Source organism: Opisthocomus hoazin, chromosome 6, assembly GCF_030867145.1.
Source record: "Opisthocomus hoazin isolate bOpiHoa1 chromosome 6, bOpiHoa1.hap1, whole genome shotgun sequence".
In the NCBI taxonomy this organism is placed as follows: domain Eukaryota; kingdom Metazoa; phylum Chordata; class Aves; order Opisthocomiformes; family Opisthocomidae; genus Opisthocomus; species Opisthocomus hoazin.
The window spans coordinates 33,238,388-33,258,899 of NC_134419.1; the positions used below are offsets into that span (position 1 = coordinate 33,238,388).

Here is a 20,512-nt window from a genome sequence, read left to right on the forward strand (position 1 = left end):
ATTTTGGAGCATCACCAGAGGAGGAGGTGACACATGCTGAAGAGGCCCCACTGTATAACCAGCTGCCAGAAGATAAGAAACAGTATGCCCTGTTCACGGATGGGTCCTGTCGCATTGTGGGGAAGCAGCAGAGGTGGAAGGCTGCTGTATGGAGCCCTACACGACAAGTCGCGGAAACGGCCGAGGGAGAAGGTGAGTCCAGCCAGTTTGCAGAGGTGAAAGCCATCCAGCTGGCTTTAGACATTGCCAGTCGAGAGAAGTGGCCAGTGCTCTATCTTTACACCGACTCTTGGATGGTGGCCAATGCCTTGTGGGGGTGGCTGCAGCAATGGAAGAAGAACAACTGGCAGCGCAGAGGCAAACCTATCTGGGCTGCCCCATTGTGGCAAGATATTGCTGCCCAGCTAGAGCAGTTGGTTGTAAAAGTCCGTCACGTGGACGCCCACGTCCCTAAGAGTCGGGCCACTGAAGAACATCAAAACAACCACCAGGTAGATCAGGCTGCTAAGACTGAAGTGGCTCAGGTGGATCTGGACTGGCAACATAAGGGTGAACTCTTTATAGCTCGGTGGGCCCATGACACCTCGGGCCACCAAGGAAGAGACGCGACATACAGATGGGCTCATGACCAAGGGGTGGACTTGACCATGGATACCATCGCACAGGTTATCCATGAATGTGAAACATGCACTGCAATCAACTAAGCCAAGCAGGTAAAGCCTCAGTGGTATGGAGGACGATGGCTAAAATATAAATATGGGGAGGCTTGGCAGATTGACTACATCACACTGCCACAAACCTGCCAAGGCAAGCGCTATGTGCTCACAATGGTGGAGGCCACCACCGGATGGCTGGAAACCTACCCTGTGCCCCATGCCACTGCCCAGAATACCATCCTGGGCCTGGAAAAACAAGTCCTGTGGCGACATGGCACTCCCGAGAGAATCGAGTCGGACAACGGGACTCATTTTCGCAACAGCCTCATAGACACCTGGGCCAAAGAACACGGTATTGAGTGGGTGTATCACATCCCCTACCATGCACCAGCCTCGGGAAAGATCGAGCGGTACAATGGGCTGCTAAAAACCACTTTGAGGGCAATGGGGGGTGGGACTTTCAAAAACTGGGATACTCATTTAGCCAAGGCCACCTGGTTGGTTAACACCAGAGGGTCCACCAACCAGGCTGGTCCTGCCCAGTCAAAACCTCAGCGCCCCGTAGAAGGGGATAAAGTCCCTGTAGTGCACATGCGGAACATGTTAGGGAAGACGGTTTGGGTTAATCCTGCCTCGGGCAAAGGCAAGCCCGTCCGGGGGATTGCTTTTGCTCAAGGACCTGGGTGTACCTGGTGGGTAATGCGGAAGGATGGGGAAGTCCGATGTGTACCTCATGGGGATTTGATTTTAGGGGAGAATAGTCCATAAATAAATTGTATAAAGTTAATTGTTAAATAGCCCTGTCACTGTCTGTTATCACTGTTACAATTGTTATATTTAGTATCAGTAGTAGCATAGTAAGAATCATCCAGATTAAAGAAGGATGGACTTTTTTGATGAACCCTAGCAGAGCACAGCGATGATGGAACTGGACCTGGTTTTCAACAACTGGCATCCAGCAACTTCATCAGGATCAACATCTCCTGCAGACTGTGGGCACGGGCCGCACCAGATACATCAGCCGTGAGCTCCGGATGCAGCAAGTGACCGCCCATCACCACACATCACCTCTCCTGCCACGGAAGACCATTACGACAGATGGAGCTTGAAGTCATGGATTAAATGAACTCAACGGACACTTTAGAGTGATGATCCATAGACTAAGGGAATGATATCTGGAGACAGGAGAAGTGGTGGTGATCAACTGGACAATGGGGGACCTGGGCATGACGTAGACGGTATGGAATAAGGGGTGGATAATGTCCTGGGTTCGGCCGGGACAGGGTTAATTTTCACCGGACTCCAGGAAGGGGCACAGCCAGGGGGTGGGGGCTGACCCCACCTGGCCAAACAGAGCCCGGTATTCCATACCATGTGATGTCACGCTGGGTTCCGGGGGGAGGGGGCAGCGCGGCGGGAACTCACTCTCACGGCTCGGGAGCGTGCGGCGCCGGTGCGGTCCAAGAGAGCGGGTGTGTTTTTGTCGTGTTTTCTCCTTATCTGTATCGTTGTTGTTCCTGTTTCCCTCTGTTTGCTGTTCTGTTAAACTGCCCTTATCCCGACCCACCAGTTTCTGCCTCTTTCTTTTCATTCTCCTCCGCACGCTGGTGGGGGGAGGGGCGGCCGCATGGTGCTTTTGTTGCCGGAGGCAGCCGAAACCAAAACAAGATGCTGTCAGAATTATCCGACACAATGCTGCAGAAGTGCTCTGTATACTACTGAGGGAAAAAGAATTCTAATTCAGGGCCCACAGAGATGGCCACAGCCTTGTATTCCTCATATATATAAAGTGCTACAATATATTTTACATAAAATATATACAATATAGTTTACATAAAAAGCTTTCAGTCCTCCCTTTTTCAACAAAACTTCAAACATCAGAAAAGTACCACAATCATTCCTAGCAAATATCAAATCCGAAGCTGTCCTTACTGATACCTGGTGATGGAACCAGAGCTGAAAGTTTATCCCTTTGCTCAGGGTATATTTCATTTGCAGGTAGTTCTGTCAACGAACGCTGCCCTGAAACTTCTCATACTCCATCAGTAGCATCTCTATCTCAACCACAGTCCATTCAGCAAGTTACACAATACTTAGCCCTAACTCATCTAGGGACGGAGACAAAATTAAAACTATCTTGACCAAAACAGAGCAGCACAGGGTATCAACCTGATGATAATCTATTCCTGTCTGTAATCCTCAAGCAATCGGAAAAGAAGAGGAGGCTCCAGTATAGTTTCGGAATGAAGCTCCAGAAAGCTTTATATTCATTGTAAGATTGAGTATTAACTTGAAACTGCATTAAAAAAAAAACCAAAAAAAAACCTGCCATATATGATTGAGGGGCGAAGCACTTCAGCAATACCTGTAGCAGAAGGGTCTAAAACAAGGTGTAAAGATGGCTGACTGGTTTGTCCTGCTGACCCATCTCCAGCTGCCAGGCTGCTTGCGTCACTGGAACCTTCTCGGAGAGCATTGTTCTGGTCTTTTTCAGAATCCCTCAGTATTTCTTCCATTGCCTTCTCCAGCTGATCATCTCCATTTGAAAACACCTGTAACAGAAGGACATGACATTTTTTTAAAGGTACTTGTAGTTTTACTTTCCCTATTGTTTTCCAAACATACAGTCTTTACACATTGTAAAAGTTAAGAAACTTTGCTGAACAAGACAACACACTAAGAATCAACGAAATTAAATCAAACATAAACCAGTGTCCCATCCCATTACATATAATGCACGTATTCTCACTGCTAATCCAACAACCATCCAAAAACTACAGACCTCTCTTAAAATAACAGGTTTGTGTGTTTAGATCCTTCATTCAGAACAAAGATCAACAGATTTTGATATAGATTAGTCTTTACGAAAATTATACTTTCTTAGTCACATGCAATCCATTTCAGTTGTTTCACCAATTGTCCCACGCATAGGAGGGGTGCAAGTCTAAGGAAACATCAAGAAAATTGCAAGAGACATTCCCTAGTAAAAAAAAAAAATACAGCCTTTCACAACTACTAGCTTTTCAGACCAAAAAAAACCCACAGCCAATAATTCTACCTCCAGTTCACCTGCCTCTTGCCAGACATAATCTGAAGAAACAGCTAATGTTTAATACAGACCGAAGTCATCGGTTGTAAACAACTGCCAAACAGTTATGTAAAGACAAAGTACTTCTTGACATTTCACGAGGCACAAATTCCTGTTGTTCCAAGAGGACCAAAGCCAGTAAATCAGCTACTGCAACTCAAGTGGGAAATCTGTAATTAACCGATCAGCTGTCATCCAAACGCTAAAATATTCTGCTATTTATAGGTCGAAAGCTTTTAGAAAAGGTCTTAGTCATGCCTAAAGCAGCACTAAGCAGGAAAACTAAATTAAAAAATAAAACCCAGGATATTCAGTGGTCTATTCCTATGGAGCCCAATAATGTGCTTTTAAGATAACAACATTCACAGTCTCTGATCCCTAAAAAAAGAGTATTTCCCAAGCTTTAATCTGAAGCTCATTCTTCGAAAATAACTTTTTAGTCCTTTACAAATGTATAAATTCGCAGCATACCAGCAAAGCTGACCCTCAAAGGAGTTATTAAACAAAAATCCGAACTGCCACTTTTGGACAGATTTGTTTAATCTGAGCTGTTGATTTCATTGGTAATAAGCAAGGACAAAAATTACAGTCTAAGAGTCTCCTGAAGCACACACAAGTATCTTTAATCAAATATTCAAAAGAAGTTGCAATCTTTTGATCAAAACAAATCTTACTACACATTTAAAATAAAGTAACAGTAAACCTTTAGCTGAGGTTTTTCATCTTTTCCAGAGGTGTCCTCAGATTGCTGATGAACCAGGACAAAATCTTCATTAAATAATGTGGATACAGTTTCGGGAATCCTGCTGGCTTTGCTAAATGATGTTTTGACTTCCATCTCAGGTCTGTATTCTCCTCCTGCCACAAGAACCTAACAAAGAAGAAAAAATACTAAATATTAGTTTTAAAGCTGTAAACAGTATGTTGATAGGGGTAATATGAAGTTATTGTGGAATAATATACTACTTAAAGTTATATGAATGTATTATACTATATTCCTCAAACTCTGATTCCATTGTTATAAGGAATCTTTTTTTCAAATAGCAAGTATGATTTTTAGGGTGTGTGTTTTAAAATCCTATGATCTAACAGCAGTGGCTGTTATTTATGCGTATAGATAACACATGAGGAAGTTTACTTCAGAGCTTCCACTTCCCCTGTTTTTAATCTTCCAGAGTCTGCTCCCTCTGCCTCCCTAATTCTTGCCCTTTGCTCTCCCCCATATGAGTTTATTTCTCACCAGAAGTGTCACGCAGGTAGTGTGAAGATACAGATTTCCTGTGCATACCAAAGTCTCTGCTCTTCACACGAAAACATATTTAGCAATCAATTATGTTAGGGTTGTTTTTATTATTCTTTATAGGTCTCTATAGGTCATGAAGTCAAAGGCGATACTAAACCCCAATCATACCTTTCTTAGCAAATTTCTCTGAAATCACCTACACAGCTAAAATTAACCATGATACTTAAAAAAAATAAAAACAAACTATAAACATTATGGAAACTCAGATCAGGTTTTCCCTTGTCTGCACAGCAAAACATAGATCTAGACATTAAAAAAGGCAAAATAATGGTCAGCCTATACATCACAAGTTCATACAAAAATACAGAACCAAAACCCTTGCTAGCACTTCAGAATGAGGACAGCTAATGTAAGTATCCACCAAATAAAGACAGTATCACCTACGTTAATTCAGAATGACTTCCCCGATTCCTTGGGGAATGAAGAGCTAGAGTAAAGAATACTGTATATTAACTTACTGCATTTTAAACTGATCTATGTTTTTACATCTTATGCATTAAAAGAAGAGAAAATATATTTTCAGATAGACTTTATAAATCATGTGTACTTCCAGATATGGTCTATTTCCATCTCAGTTTCCTGAAAAATACTACTCTGGCTGAGTGCTGGGTTTTATTGTGCTTAAGACTCCCAGGTTGCAAGACTCACATACAGCATAGAGGGAAACAAACTGCTGTTGTCACCTTCGCAAGGCTGGGAGGTGCCAACGTCTGTTGTGCCTGGTGAACAAGGAGAGGTCTGGCTTCACGGTGCCTTTCACAGCAGTACCAAGGTGCAGAACTGTGCCACGCTTGCTTCTCAGTCACAGTTCCAAAAGACCAAGGGATCAAGAAAAGAATGCAGATTTCGGTCTAGCTACAGGGAACCATAAAAACAGCACCTGAAAGACATGCATGTTCTCCACCATTCTGAACAGGCATTACTTAACACGCTAGCCACAAGAGGCAGTTTAGAAACTTCAGATGAACACACAAGTGCAGGAACTAGTCTACTTTCAACACAAAAATATTCTGTATCACTTCTGAAACTGCAGTCCAGATGCTTTTGCTCTTTCAAAGGCTTGGCTTGTCATAGCCACTTACAGATGCAACTCTACAAAAAGATCTTTGCTCTTCCTAGCCTAACCACAATTTTACCAATCAACCCAGTGAGGGTGTTATATGCAGAAATCCCAGAATAATTAAAAAACTGAAGTTCTTCAGATAACTGACTGGTATAGCACAAAAATTTGTTAAAACACTCATATTATAAAAAAGCCACTAAACAACAGCTATAATATTCAGAGAGTGATGATAAACTTGGATTAGCAGTTTAGTGCACTCTGTTGTCTTTCATATCTCCAGACTAAGCATGAACTCACAAGCATGAATATTTTTCAGACAGATGACATAATCTGAGCCCCACCCAAGCCTAGGTAATGGATTCACTGCTGGAATAAGTTTTGTTTCCATTTTCTTAAAGCATCTTTACTTTAAAGATCTTTCTGGCAAAAGAAAGGCAAAGTTTTAATATACCATATTTTAAGTATGTTATAAACAGTTTAACTCCTTTTTTTTAACAAATGTCATGTTATAAAAGTGTTGCTGAAGAGCGTGTGTATTATTTGCAACAAACAGCAAGTTTAGCTCAAAATGAATATTAATTTCAAAGTAAATGCTCAATATACAAGTGAAGGTCCACTATTATAGAACTCTCTGAAGGCAAGGAAAGGACATAAAATGATGTTCTCCAAATACAGCATATCGTGAGTAATCATTAGCTCTGCAGTCACAGCACCACTGGAGAAAAGAGCAGAGAATGACTGTCAGTCCTACGGGCCTCATCATGAGCAAAAATCTCATCTGCCAGAAGCCTCCCTCCCTCCCACCCCACACCTACTATTGCTGGACTTCCTGAAGATGACAAAGACGAAGCCTCACCACTACTTTATTTGCAGAAAGGAGGGATCATAAAGTATGCTATTTCGACAATTTTTTGCGTTTTAGTCTATTTTTTTTCGTACTAACTTGTGAGAGAATAACACAGGAACTCCAATACAAGATGGTTCTACTATATTAATTATCAAAAGAACAAATGCAAGCTGCTAACATTAGCGTACCACCAGTTCTTTCTGCAGCAAAGAATGAACTGACAGGCACACTGTGAACTAGGAAAAGTTTTTCGTAGCAATACTTTAATAATAAAACCAGGGAAAATGTAACATTTGTAAAGCCAGATAAAATTATAATAATGCAACTAGAGAAGCCTACTCACGTACAAAATATTTGTTCTTGCCCTATGTGGATAAAGGCAGCTTAAGAGAATTCCTACTTCCTAAATTTTAATCAGAAAGACAAAGGAAATATTATACACGTTAGATGACGGCAAGGAGCTTCTCATTCAGTTCAGATACTTAAAAGCACACCATACACATTCTTGCAATTACACTCAAATTGCAAGGCCTTCAATGTCCTTAAGAGCATACTCCAAGCTTGTCTTTACAATCAGCTTAAACCACCACATCCAGCGCAGACACATACCTTTTTCCATACATAACTTTGTTCGCTGAATAAATTACCACCCCAGAATCCCTAATTCCAGTCTTTCATTCCACCCTACTCCAACCTGCCATCAGTGCTATTCACATGAATGCCCTCTATCCCACTGCAGTCAATACAAAGCCACAGTAGCTTCAGTTTAGTAGTAAAACACGAACACAAACAGGTCAGACACTCAGGAAGCAAATGCCTCAACCAGAAGAATGCAGTTCTACGCTCTTTAGCTCACACACGTACAGTTACGAGAACGAGTCTACAAATCGCTCAGGTCTTCTGCTAAGAGAACCGCTTGATGTCCAGGCTAGAGAACTTGCCATTTAACTGCAGTGCTCTAGATCGTTCACGGAAACTGTGTATTAAAAATGAAAATCTCAGAGTGAATAGACTGTTCATTTCCTCCCCCATTCTAGTCACATGCTATTTAGAAAGTGAAAGCTTTATACACAGTATTTTATGATCAGTCTTTGATCAAAAACAGTTTTTAATGCCAAACTACGTACCAAAAATCACAATCAAGTCATTTTTCAAATTAAACAACTTCAGTAAAGCTCATGTCAAAGTTTAAGAATACAACTCTGAGTCTCATGAAGATTACTGAGATTTACACCACCTTAAGTAGTAAGCTACTTAGAGGGAAAAAGTTTTTATTTTTACTTTACAAAGGCATGTGATCTTCAGGTAAGCCCTTTTGAGGAAAAGCAGTAAAAAGAACGAAAACCTCTCCAAAAGAAACATGCATGAAGGTTATTTGGGGAAGGGAAGTAGCAGAACATCTGAAGGGCTTTTTTTATTCTTTAGTAACAAGAAGAGAGACACGTGCATTCTGGACCTTCCAGTCACCTGCAGTCAGTAGATGGTTATGCCATTTCCCTTTTGTCGTTAGTTTTAGTGCTACTGGAGGACTTACTCTTCTTTTGCTTGTTATCGAGTTACACACTTGAACTCCCCTTTTTCCTACAAAAGGTAAGGAACAAGTGACAAGAGTCCCCTATTAAGACACATACAAAATCTAAGAACAGACCCCTACTACTAAACTCATAAATAAGCTTCATTTTTTTTTATCATCCTCTCCGACGAAAAGCTGCAAGTTAAGAATGTAAGAATTTATTCTTGACTGCATTAGTCCAAACCAACAGACAGTTGTACGGCCTAAAAATCCTGCTGAGTTTATTCCCTGTAATTAGCGGCAGACAATCCGGAAGCTGAACGCTGTCTGAGAATACTGATGAAAGAGGTTTAGCATTTGCTTTATCAGTTTCAAGTTACTGGGAGGGCAGTAACCAGCAGAGGGGCCGACGGTCAGGGACGGGGAAGCCAGCAAACATACTGCACCTCAGCTACTTTTGCACGAAGGCCAGTGGCTTAGTTCAAGCTGCTAGTGCAGTTTGGCTCCAAATGAACGGATGCAGCCCAGGTGGGAATACACCTTCTGTTCTGCCAACACTGCTCCGAGGACTGAAACCTCAGACCAGCTGGTAACTTCCCAAACCACCAGAGCCAAGAGTCAGAACCGCTCTTCCAACAAGTCCTTCAGAAAGATGACAACAAATTGTGCTTTGAAAGTTCTTTTCACAGTAAGAAATACTGGGAAGTATGTACTACTACCACAAGGAAGTAATTTCTACAAAAGAAGCATCTTGAACAGTCATACTCTTTCCCGTAGAGAAGATATTTTTTCCTCCATGCTTTGATGAACAATACCACACAGAAAAAAAATTCAGAAACCCAGCAACAAATACACAGGAGGAATTTTTCCTAAACTCAGCTAAATAAAGCAAACTATGATAAAACAATTAAAATTTTTAAAAGCAACAATTTCAGAAAGGGGTTTCTGATCAACAGATTTTGAGACCAAAGGATTTTGGAGACACAAAGTAATTAATCAGACTTACCCAGCTTTAAAAGGCGGGGGGGGGAGTGGTGTGGATCTTGCTCTGAATATTATCTTCAGTTGTAGTGATACTACAATGACTGAAGAAAAGTTGTTGCTTTTTTTTGTTGTTGTTGTGGGGTTTTGGTCAAGTCACTTCATCTCTCTGCTGTACTTCAGTTCCCAGTGTTTTGCTTGCACAAAGTCCTGGATAAAATCTGAACTGTACTACTTGGAATATCGGTGTTTCGGGGCCAGAGACTGGAACTCACTCCACCTCTGCACAGTGGTAAGCCTTAGGAGGCCCAAACCTAGCCACTTCCCTACTCCACTCCAGAAAGGCATCCCAGGTTCACTGCAGCTCCCTTTATAAAGTAGCTTTAGTGGCTGAAGAGCAAAAGAAGCTGAAGAACAGCAATCCTGGAAAGCCTAGGTGGATTCACCACTGCATCAGAGTAAGCAACACAGGGCAGAAATGCTCCCAGTTTCTTCCCTCCCCAACTCTCCCATATATTACATACTGAATCCAAACTTCCAAAACCACGTCACATCGAGAAAGACTAGGTAGGAAAGACTACCAAGGCAGCGATGTACATCCATGGGATTGCTGGGCACAGTAGCTCAAGACAGGGCACTGCTGGCAACACACAGTCACTATCACAGTAGAAAAACAATCCAAGGTATGGCCACTGACTTTGTGGAAGCAAGCTTGCAGACCTGATTCAATTAAAAACTTTGTCATCAAACTGGTCCCCAAAAGTAAATACCAAATTTTACATGAACCAGTCTTCTGAAGCAGTCACCATGCATTTTTGACTTTACTTTCAGTTTGTGTTCAACAAGTATTTCAAAGCTACTGCTCAAGTTCACTGTTGATTGGGGGGGGGAGGGGGTGTGTGTGTGCAAATCTTTTCTTTCAGCATTACAACCAACCAAAACAACAGAACAAAATTTATAAAATGTAGAGCTAGGTAATATAAGAAAAAGACAACAGGCAAGCAATATAAACGTTGATCTATCTATTTTCAGCAAGCAACAAGAAATGTGCTTTAAAAGGAAGCTTCCTGCCTTGTTGAAAGATGACAAAGAATGCCAAGCTAATCCACACCTTCTTTTGGCTGACAAACAAAATCAAGTCCTGTATTAAGGACAGGCTTTCAAAGCCATACAGTTTGCCTGATGATCTCAACCCCAAAACAAGATATCAGTAAATAAGGTTCTACCTATTTCAGAACTAAGGTTCCTCAAGGGAATCTCTGGGAACTTTCTGAGGAGGAAGGTCCAATACAGCTATGCAGAGATTCATCTTCCATTAACAGATGTCTGAAGTACAAGTGTACACTGAAAAGTGTAGTTTATTCCCCTTTTTTGAGCCACACTATACAATGTGACAGCCAAAAGAGGATTAAGCTAACTGAACTTGAAGTCACAGATGCTATGTGACTCAGATTTCTAGGTTACTGAAGTGATGTGGTTACTTTCCAACTTGCCGCTTCGGGAACTGGAAACTGGGCAGGCACTGACAGTTACACACACACAAATACACATCTCGCAACCACAGCATCTTACTTTTATGAAATGTATCAAAACTGCGTGTTATGGTAGCTCTCACCCCATGAGCTTGCTAACGTTAATGAGAGGCACACAGAGCCCTCACCCCTGTGTGCTTGCTAACATTAATGAGGCATGTCTTCTCCAGGAAGCAAACAAAGGCTTCAGTTACACAAAGCTTTACGTTCTCAATGCTTTTTCACTCAAAGACTAAACAACCTTATAAAATTCCTTATTATATTGGAAGTTGAAGCAGCACAATTAACTGTCTTCCCCAAAACCCTTTTCTTCTCTATTGATCAAGTGGACACACATGCAGAAGAAAATCCCAGGTTTCAAAAAATCAGTTTGTTTAAATCTCACTGACGACAGCAGCACTATAATTTTATCCTTAATCTCAATTTCTCTTTATGTAATCTTCATACTAGAAGCTAAGTCTCTATGGCCACACTGACTACTATTTTATTACCCATAAATTGTTTCCCAGTGTCTTATCTCCAGTAGCGAAAGACTATGTAAAGCATGTATTGGGGAAACAAACAAGCATTTACTTGGCTTACTGATACTGTTTCCCAAGATTAAAATCAACCTAATACAGCGAGATGACTACTGTATCACTAAATTTTAAAATACGTACACGTATATAAACATTCTTCCAGTGTCCATGAAGGCAAGAGCAAAAGTCTTTCCAAAAACAAATATAAAACAAAAACCCCACAAGGAGAAAGTAATCACATATCCTATTATGGCAACACTGTCTCCTCTGTGAAAGCAAACGACTGCTATGTAGGCAACAGCAAATAATTAGTCTCTTCATGGATGGCAAACTGTTTTTTAATTGCTGTACTGGGTGCCTAGATAGAGAGGTTTTGCAGACTATTCTTACATGTCAATAACAACTGAAGGAAACAGAATCAAAAGAGCACGACGTAAACAAGAAAATGTCTGCCCTCCTTCAGAAACATACTATATCCACATCTTGTCAGATGGATTCTAGCCAGCACTTCTTAAACATGTCACATTGTGAATACTGAGACATTTATTACAAAGGAGACAAATAGGTTTCCTGGCTTGAAACTCTGGATTACGCGTAAACCACTGAACAGAATCACAGAATCACAGAATAGTAGGGGTTGGAAGGGACCTCTGTGGGTCATCTAGTCCAACCCTCCTGCCGAAGCAGGGTCACCTACAGCAAGCTGCACAGGACCTTGTCCAGGCGGGTCTTGAATATCTCCAGAGAAGGAGACTCCACAACCTCCCCAGGCAGCCTGTTCCAGGGCTCCGTCACCCTCAGAGGGAAGAAGTTCTTCCTCATGTTCAGACGGAACTTCCTGTGCCTCCGTTTGTGCCCATTGCCCCTTGTCCTGTCACTGGGCACCACTGAAAAGAGCTTGGCCCCATCCTCCTGACACCCACCCTGCAGATATTTGTAAGCATTTATTAGGTCCCCTCGCAGCCTTCTCTTCTTCAGGCTGAACAAGCCCAGTTCCCTCAACCTCTCCTCACAGGGGACATGTTCCAGTCCCCTCATCATCCTCGTAGCCCTCCGGTGGACTCTCTCCAGTAGCTCCTCATCTTTCTTGAACTGGGGAGCCCAGAACTGGACACAGGACTCCAGATGAGGCCTCACTAGGGCAGTGTAGAGGGGAAGGAGAACCTCCCTCGTCCTGCTGGCCACACTCTTCTTGATACACCCCAGGATCCCATTGGCTTTCTTGGCAGCCAGGGCACACTGCTGGCTCATGGTTAACCTGTCGTCCACCAGGACACCCAGGTCCCTCTCCGCAGAGCTGCTCTCCAGCAGGTCCACCCCAAGCCTGTACTGGTGCAAAAAACTAAGATCATCAGAGTGAAGAACCCTTCTAGAGGAATGGTAGGCATGTGGTTGGTACTTAAGTGGAGCATGACTTGGACAAGGAAGCGGCTGACATTTACAGCCAAACACACAGAAGCACCATCTCCCCTCTTCAGCAGCAGTCATCAAGTCAAAGGCATGAAGGAAGATGAGAAGCAAACTTAACAAAACCCCTGATCTGAACCTCCCTAGTTTACAGAAGGGGGGAGGAAGCATCATGAACACTAGATGAAATGTCAGCCCAGGTAAGTGAAAGAGTATCAGGTAAGCTGCTAGCTACCAAGGTAGCTCCCCCGCCAAGGTGGGTACTTCGTTTTTGGTTTTATTTGTGCAGTTCAAGCAAATAAGAGTCAGGGAGGACAAGCTACACCCTAGACAAAACAGAGTTAAAAATAAGTTTGGGGAGATTCCTTTCAAAATGAAACAAACAATTATCCAGGTCTAAGACTTGTCTACACGCAGCGTAAAGAGACATGAGCTAAAGAATAGATTGCACTAGCATTCCTGCCTCTTACCGACACATATTAATTTATGCTGTTTACAAGCCCAACACTCAGCTACTTTGCAAATGGTCTTCAAGATCCACTCTTAGATTCAGTCACTGACTGAAATCCCGTTCTGACAGTTTACTGATTCTTAAATACACCTTTCACTTTAATTTTTTCTGCCCTCTGACTCTTTCTTTCCTATCTAGGAATCATACGGCAGATCCTAAGAATTTGAGCAATTAAGCCAGGGAGTTGTCCACCAACATTAGTAATGAGCTTCACTATTTTAGAGTTTGCCAGCAGCCTAATGTAAAATGAAGGACAACATCAAAAGGCAAATGTTCAGACTGCAATTTTACCATCAACTACAGTAGTTATTGAGTCATTGTTATTGAGTCATTGTTTTGCATAGAAACCTAACTCCACTTGAATACATTTCTACTACATCAGAAATCAACTCAGAACTCCCAACCATGCTAAAAAACATTTCTAGATGAAACGGATACCAAAGACCTATTCCGACAGAAAAGCTAGACCAGTAACTGACACATCCAAGCCTATAACCAAGGCTTTATCTTCCTGCCGCAAAGTGAACAGAAGAACATCAGCACAAATCACAACACTTAACACCAGGTAAGAAACTGCAGGCAACATCAAGCACATGCAGGGTTTAAACCAGCTCTGAACTTCGCTTCAAACTGTTCCCACAGACTACAACCGAGTAACTCTCTCCCTTATTTTTCTTGAACAACTGAGAAACACAAAAAAAAGATAACAACTGAGGGGTCGAATGAACACGTGAAACAAATGATCCCCCACTACTCATTTACAATGGCTCACCTTCCAAAATCTTGGTCTATTCCAATGATTTCTAAAATGGATTTATGCATTGACAAAAAACATAAAAATTAATTCCAACTGAAAGCACTTATGTACAGACTGCGTTAATTTAAGTATTTCTCCAATGATCTTGCCGTTAAATATCACCATCTCCGTTTTATCTACAAGGCACAAAAAAGGGAAGGGCATACACTGAAGCTGTAAATTTCTACCTGGAGTTAATTATTTTAGTTATGGGGGGAAAAAAAAAGAAAAAAATAAAAAGAGATGTGGTTCATTTTTCTCATTGTTTTGCCTCCTTGGCACCACACTACAAGTTGCATTCTACGTTTTGGACAGGACTTACTCCCTTACCCCAAGAGCTTGGTAATGCTTACTGCTTGCTTAGGAGGTACTGACATTCTTCATTCAAACATTCCATGCTAAGGTTAGAAAGTTTTATTAACCAAGACTTCAAAAAAATTTCTTTTCAATGTCTGGATATGAAAGGGCGAAATGCAACAGTTTTGATCTGTACTTCAGAAGCACACAAGACAGATGCAGGGAGAGGCCACCCAAGAGGAACACAGAGATGCAGCCTGTGCATGCACGGATGGCATCAGCAAAAATCAACATCCAGCTGGAGCTAAAACTGACCAGAGATGAAGGGCAACAAGGAAGGACTCCTGCATCAGCAGCAGAAGGCAGGCTAAGGAAGTGCTCCCTCTGCTCAGCGGGACAGGGACCTAGTAACAAAGGACATGGAAAAGGCTGACAAATCCGATGCCTTTTCTGCCCCAGTTTTCACTGGCAAGTTCCGCCCTCAAGCCTCCCAGACCCCCGAGCCTATCAGCAGAGTTTGCTGGCGTACAGAATTACCTCCAAAATAGGAAGACGGAGTCTGGAAGCACTTCAGGAAACCAGAAACACCCAAGTCTGTGGGGCCAGATGGGATGCATCTGAGAATCCTGTGGGAGGGGGCCAGTGTCACCAAGACCCCCACTTTTTGAAAGGCCATGAGATTGGGGGAGATTCCTTATGATGGAGAAAAAGGCAAACATCACACCCAACCTCAAGAAGAGCCAAAAGGAGGATCCAGGTAACTACAGATCAACCAGCCTAACCTCAGTTCATGGAGGATTAAGGAGCAAATCCTCCTGGAAGCCATTCCAACGCCCACAAGGGATAAGGTGGTGATAGGGAATAGCTGTCATAGATCTACCAAGGGAAAATGACACCCGATGAACACAACAGCTTACTGCAAGGAGACAACTGGCTTAGCAGATGATGGAAGAGCACTGAATACAGAAGGCCATGAATAACAGCCTCCCACAGCATCCTCACAGGCAAATCGGGGAGACAGGCCCTGGGTAAGCGAGCAATAACATGTTCGGGAAATTGGCTGTACCGCTGAGCTGAAGGGACAGCAATCAGCAGTACCAAGTCTGGTAGCAAGTGGTTACAGTAGCATCCTCAGGGATTATCACCGAAACTAGTACCATCTGATGTCTTTATTAATAACCTGGATGATGGGACAGGGTGTACATTTGCCAGTGACACCAAACTGGGCACAATGGTCGATAATGCTGGAGGGCAGGACTCCTACTCAGAGGGATCTGGACAGGCTGGAGAAATGCACTTGGCAGGAACCTCATGAAGTTCAACACAGGCAAGTGCCAAGTCCTGCGTCTGTGACAGAACAACCCTGTGGGACAAGACAGGCCGGACACTAACCAGATAAAAAGCGACTTTTGCAGAGAAGTGCCTGGAGATGCCAGCAGGCAAAAGGTGGAAAACAAGTCAGCAGCGTAATGCAGGACAGAGGCCGAGCACACCCTGGGCTGTGTTAGCAGGAGTCTCGCCAGCAGGTCCAGGGAGGTGATCCATCCCCTCCACTCAGCACCCGTGAGACTGCCTTTGGAGGGCTGTGTCCAGTTTTCGGCTCCGCTTGACACACTGGAGCAAGTCCAGTGGAGGCACTGGGCTGGCCAGATGGCAGGAGCACGTGATGTACAATGAGAGGCTGACAGAACTGAGCGTGCACAGCCTGGAAAAGAAAAAGCTCAGAGGAATCCTTATTGCTGTCAACTGTCTAATGGAAGGGTGCAGAAAAGACCAAATTCGATTCTTCTGGATGGTGTACAGTGACAGGACAAGAGGCAACAGACATAAGCTGGAAAGTAAATTCCAATTAACTAAAAGAAGGGGGAGGAGGGGGGAATGACTATGAGAGTAGTCAAACGTGGAAACAAGTTACACAGAAAGGTGTTAAGGGCTGGAACAACCTTATCTAAATTGTTCTTGCCTTAATTTAAGCAGTGAGCTGGGTTAGATGACCTCCAGAAGCCCCTTTCAACCTAAGCGATTCTACTTCATCAATTTATCATTTCCTCTGCCTATGATTCTATTTCATAAACTTTCATTCAGCAATTTTTGCATCAAGTTTATCACTTCTAGTCATCTATTAAAAAATTTCAGTTGTCCTGCACCTATAGTAAGCATGCATCCAATGTGGTACACAAAAATGTAAACATCTCTTACATACTCGCCCTTAGAATTTATTCGCTTTGTACCACTGTGCTTGCCCCACAACTAGGGAACATCAGTTTTCAGCATCAGAACAATTTCACACTTTTAAGCTTACTTGATCTAAAAAAAATCCCACACCTTCTTTGATATCCTGATTCATGTTTCAGGGATGACGAGGGCAGAAAAGCAGAGGGCTATGACTCATCTCACTTTGTGTCAAAAACGAGTTTTTCCCCTGTCCACTTAAAGACATTACAAAGACCCTTGTCCCTTCTAATCTTTCCAAAGAACAAGAAATGTCCCACCAAAAAAAACAGTATCGTAAGGGTTCTCCACAAGTCCTTTATGCATCTTTCAGAGTAATCCATTTACCTAAGCAGCTTTTGGAAACAAATTTGTTTATGTGCTGTTTACAAACAGTCACAGATACATACCCACCAAACTAACTACTTTTTCTCCTTCAGCTTCCCAAACTCCCCTCTTGGAACATTTCTGCCATCAAAACTAAGTAAACACCTTAGAAACCAAGGAGCTATTTTCTAATAATCTATACATAGGTTTTCTTTTTTTCTTTTTAAAGTTAAGAATATAGAAAAAGCGGAAATATATCCACTTCAAACTCTTTTCAAGGATGTCAGGCTTTGCTTATGAACAAGGACTCTGTGAAAGAAGGAGGAATCCCTTCAGCAAACCAGGTTACAATAATGGCTCCTTTAATAGCTGTACCAGTGTAACAGAGTAGGATGGAGGCTGGAACAAACTGCCAAACGTATGAGTTTCAAAAAACACATCTTATAAAAATACACTTGAAAACATCTGAATCTCCATTAAAAGGACACCTCTGTGAAGCTCCGTGTTAATACCTGGAATGTGTGTTTTAATTTTCACTTAGAAGGTCAAAATTAAAATTCATGGGGAGAAACTGAGAGCAGTTACAGGAAAGATGAGTACAGCTAACTGTCATAAGGGAAAAGAAACATTCAGTGTTGCTCTCTGACACATTTTTGCATCCATTTGTTTAAGAGTGCTGCTGCTTTTCATACTAAGATCAAAAGTGCCAATATAACCTACCAGTCCACTGGGTACATAAAATGGGTATAGTCCAGTGACAAATTAATCTCAACTGGAAATCAGAAGGTGTGTAATTACTAAGGTCAGTCAAGTTTGAAATAGCCTTCCAATTACAGCAGAGGTAATAACAATATACAACTGATTATTTTTAAACTAGAGCCGAATAAATTTACAAAAGCCCCTATTTAACAATGCCCAGATCATTTCTTGAAATTAATGAATCAACAAAAAGTTCAGAGAGAGGAAAGGAAATGCAAAGGAGAAAGCAGGAGAAAACAACAGCTACTTCTGTGGACACATGGAAGGAAAATAGAGGCATAGAGCCGACTCTCAAGAAGCAGTAGTCCATTTAATGTTGGCAAAAGTAAATAAAAAAGACAAATGACACCACGGCTTCATAATCAACGTAAGCCAGGACTGACAGAAGAAGAGGAGTTCCTACCACCCTTACTGCCATTTGCTACCTTCACCACAAGTGGCACGAGCCAATCAAAAACACAGGATAGCTTCTTTTAGCAGTAGTGCCTTCTTGTATCAACTCACCGACCATAAAACCATGACCCGGATAACTGCATCAGCCATCACAACTTACGTGACGGTCTCAGGACTGCAGTTATGCCCTCTTCCCTACTAACACACTTCTTCCTCCTCTTGATTGAGACAACGACCAGGCAAGTCAGCTGGCTTAGGAAGTTGTTCTAACCGAAAAGTAACTTGAGGCGGAAAAAAAGAAATAAAAGTGGTACTTTTTGACCAGATTAGTTCTCTTAACTTGCTTCCTGGCTGTGGAAGTCCCACTGATGACACAAGGGAAGGAGCAGCCGCAACTCAGACTGCCTTCAAATGCTAGGGAGCACGCACCAGGAACTTGGTTTCCACAGAAAGCCACATTATGCCCTGGATCTTTTTGCAATCCCCTTACTAACATAATCAAATCTTACTCTGTGAATCACTTTTTAAATGACTGAATGCTATTTTTAATCAAGCAATACATTACACTGTAACCATCTTAAAGAAAGCACTGCAGAGTACTTCCAATAATGCTCCAATTTAGCTTCAGTTCTTACAACACTGGCGTCATTTTGTGCTTACTGTGTGTCCCTTCAAGTTTAAACTGCAAACTAACCTCTTAATTTGTATCACCGTATAACCCACATAAACAAACAGTATTGGCTGCAATCCTCCTTAAAACCTAGACACAGGCATAACTTGCAGAACTAATCTGACACTCCCAGTAAATGTTCACAAGATTTGGAGCATGAGTCGGTTTGACGGGCACTCAGGATCATGGCCTATATCACAGAGATTCAGTCAAATAAAGCCACGGTACCTTTCCTGAATTTAAAGGGTTAAGAAGACGTTGCCCGTAACATCACCAAGTTCGCTCTCTGGAGACTGAAAGGACGGTTGCCCCTCTCCAGAGTTTTATTTGAAAAGTCACCGACACAGCTGTGAGACCACACCTCAACAGCAACAGAGAAAAGCAACGCTTACCTAAGCAAGCTATTTCTTCTTTGCTGCTGGATTCGCTTCTGTTTTGAAGAAGAGCTGACACTTCAAACCTTTTTTTTTCCCCCTCTTACACACAAGAAGGGATGCATGCAGCTATGAAATGTACTAAGTTAGGATTTCTTGACAATGCTACCAGAGCAAAGCAATCTTAACCACACAGCCTCGACAGAGCAACAGCAAGAGCAAAGTACGTGCCACACGCCAGGGACTTCGGAACAAGCCGAGCCGCAAAGCCCATTTCATTCAGTGCCATACCCACTCCCAACGGCTTCAGCAGGTTTTGAAGTCTTCTATCTAAAGACAACGATTTTTGTACCCGGTCAGTTAGGCAGAGCCTAACTGTGGAAGGTGGCTCAGGAAAAAAAAAAATGTATATATATAAAAGAAGAAAAAATAAAAAAGCAAAGCCACAAAAAACCACAACGTGGATGAATCTGAGGACAGCAGTTTGCTAGTTTTGGCTCTTGGGAAGTGACTTCACTTTTCCCGAGGAGGAGGAAGGGAGACAAACATTCCCACAACGCTCTCCCTGCCCTCAGCACGAAAACAACTTTAGTTCTTAAATCCCCGACCTGTCCCCTCCCGGAGCGGCCCCACCCCCGCGCCCCGGGAGCTCCCCCCGCCACCCAAACCCCACGAACCCCGGGGCAGCGGCACCATGCCCCGGACGGCCCCACACCTCCTGCCGCCTCCCTCCTCCCTCCTCCGCCGTCAGGGGGACCCGGGCGGGCGGCCGGCGGCTCCCGGGGCCGCGCGGCCGGGCCGGAGGCGGAAGCCACCTCAGGTCACCGGGCGCTGTCACCCCGCGACACGGGGCGGATGGGGGGGGGGGGCCGGTGCCCTTCTCCTCTCCCCGCCCCCCGGCTCTCCTGAGGGAGCGATTCCCACCTCCCCTCCCCTCACCCCGGCGACGGAGACCCGAGGCAGCGCTCCCCCCCTCACCGCCGGCCGCCGAGCCGTCCTCCCCGCTCCGCCGCAGCCTCCAGCCCGCCCTCCGCCAGGCTCCGCGCGCGGGGGAGCGGGAGGCCGGCCGAGGAGGGCTCGGCGGGCCGCGCAGCCGCCTCAGGGCCGGGCCGTCGCCGTCCACATTCCGGCGGGCGGGCGGGCGGGCGGATAGCGGGCGGGGGCGCGCGCGCACCGCTCCCTCCCCTCGCTGACGGGGCGCGAGCGGTGCCTGAGGGCGGGCGGGCGCGGCGATGGCTGCGCTCCCCCCTCAGCGGGGCCTGCTGT

The 20,512-nt window shown here is 43.7% G+C and overlaps 1 protein-coding gene across 5 annotated transcripts in view; it reads right to left on the reverse strand.

Annotated features, from left to right (window-relative positions):
* The window catches only part of RABGAP1L (RAB GTPase activating protein 1 like), a 247,593-nt gene extending 227,255 nt beyond the window's left edge, over window positions 1-20,338 (reverse strand). Inside the window, exons 1-4 of one of the 5 annotated variants that reach the window (XM_075422622.1) lie at window positions 20,225-20,338; window positions 5,731-5,927; window positions 4,448-4,615; window positions 3,022-3,208 (exon numbers count right to left, since the gene is read on the reverse strand). In XM_075422622.1, coding sequence (XP_075278737.1) covers window positions 3,022-3,208; window positions 4,448-4,582 — 322 coding nt within the window. In that variant the 5' untranslated portion in view covers window positions 4,583-4,615; window positions 5,731-5,927; window positions 20,225-20,338. Of the gene's footprint in view, window positions 1-3,021; window positions 3,209-4,447; window positions 4,616-5,730; window positions 5,928-19,264; window positions 19,367-19,961; window positions 20,027-20,224 lie in introns of those variants that run through there. The other 4 variants (XM_075422623.1, XM_075422624.1, XM_075422625.1 and 1 more) reach the window with 4 other exon arrangements.
* Between the last annotated feature and the right edge of the window lie 174 nt (window positions 20,339-20,512).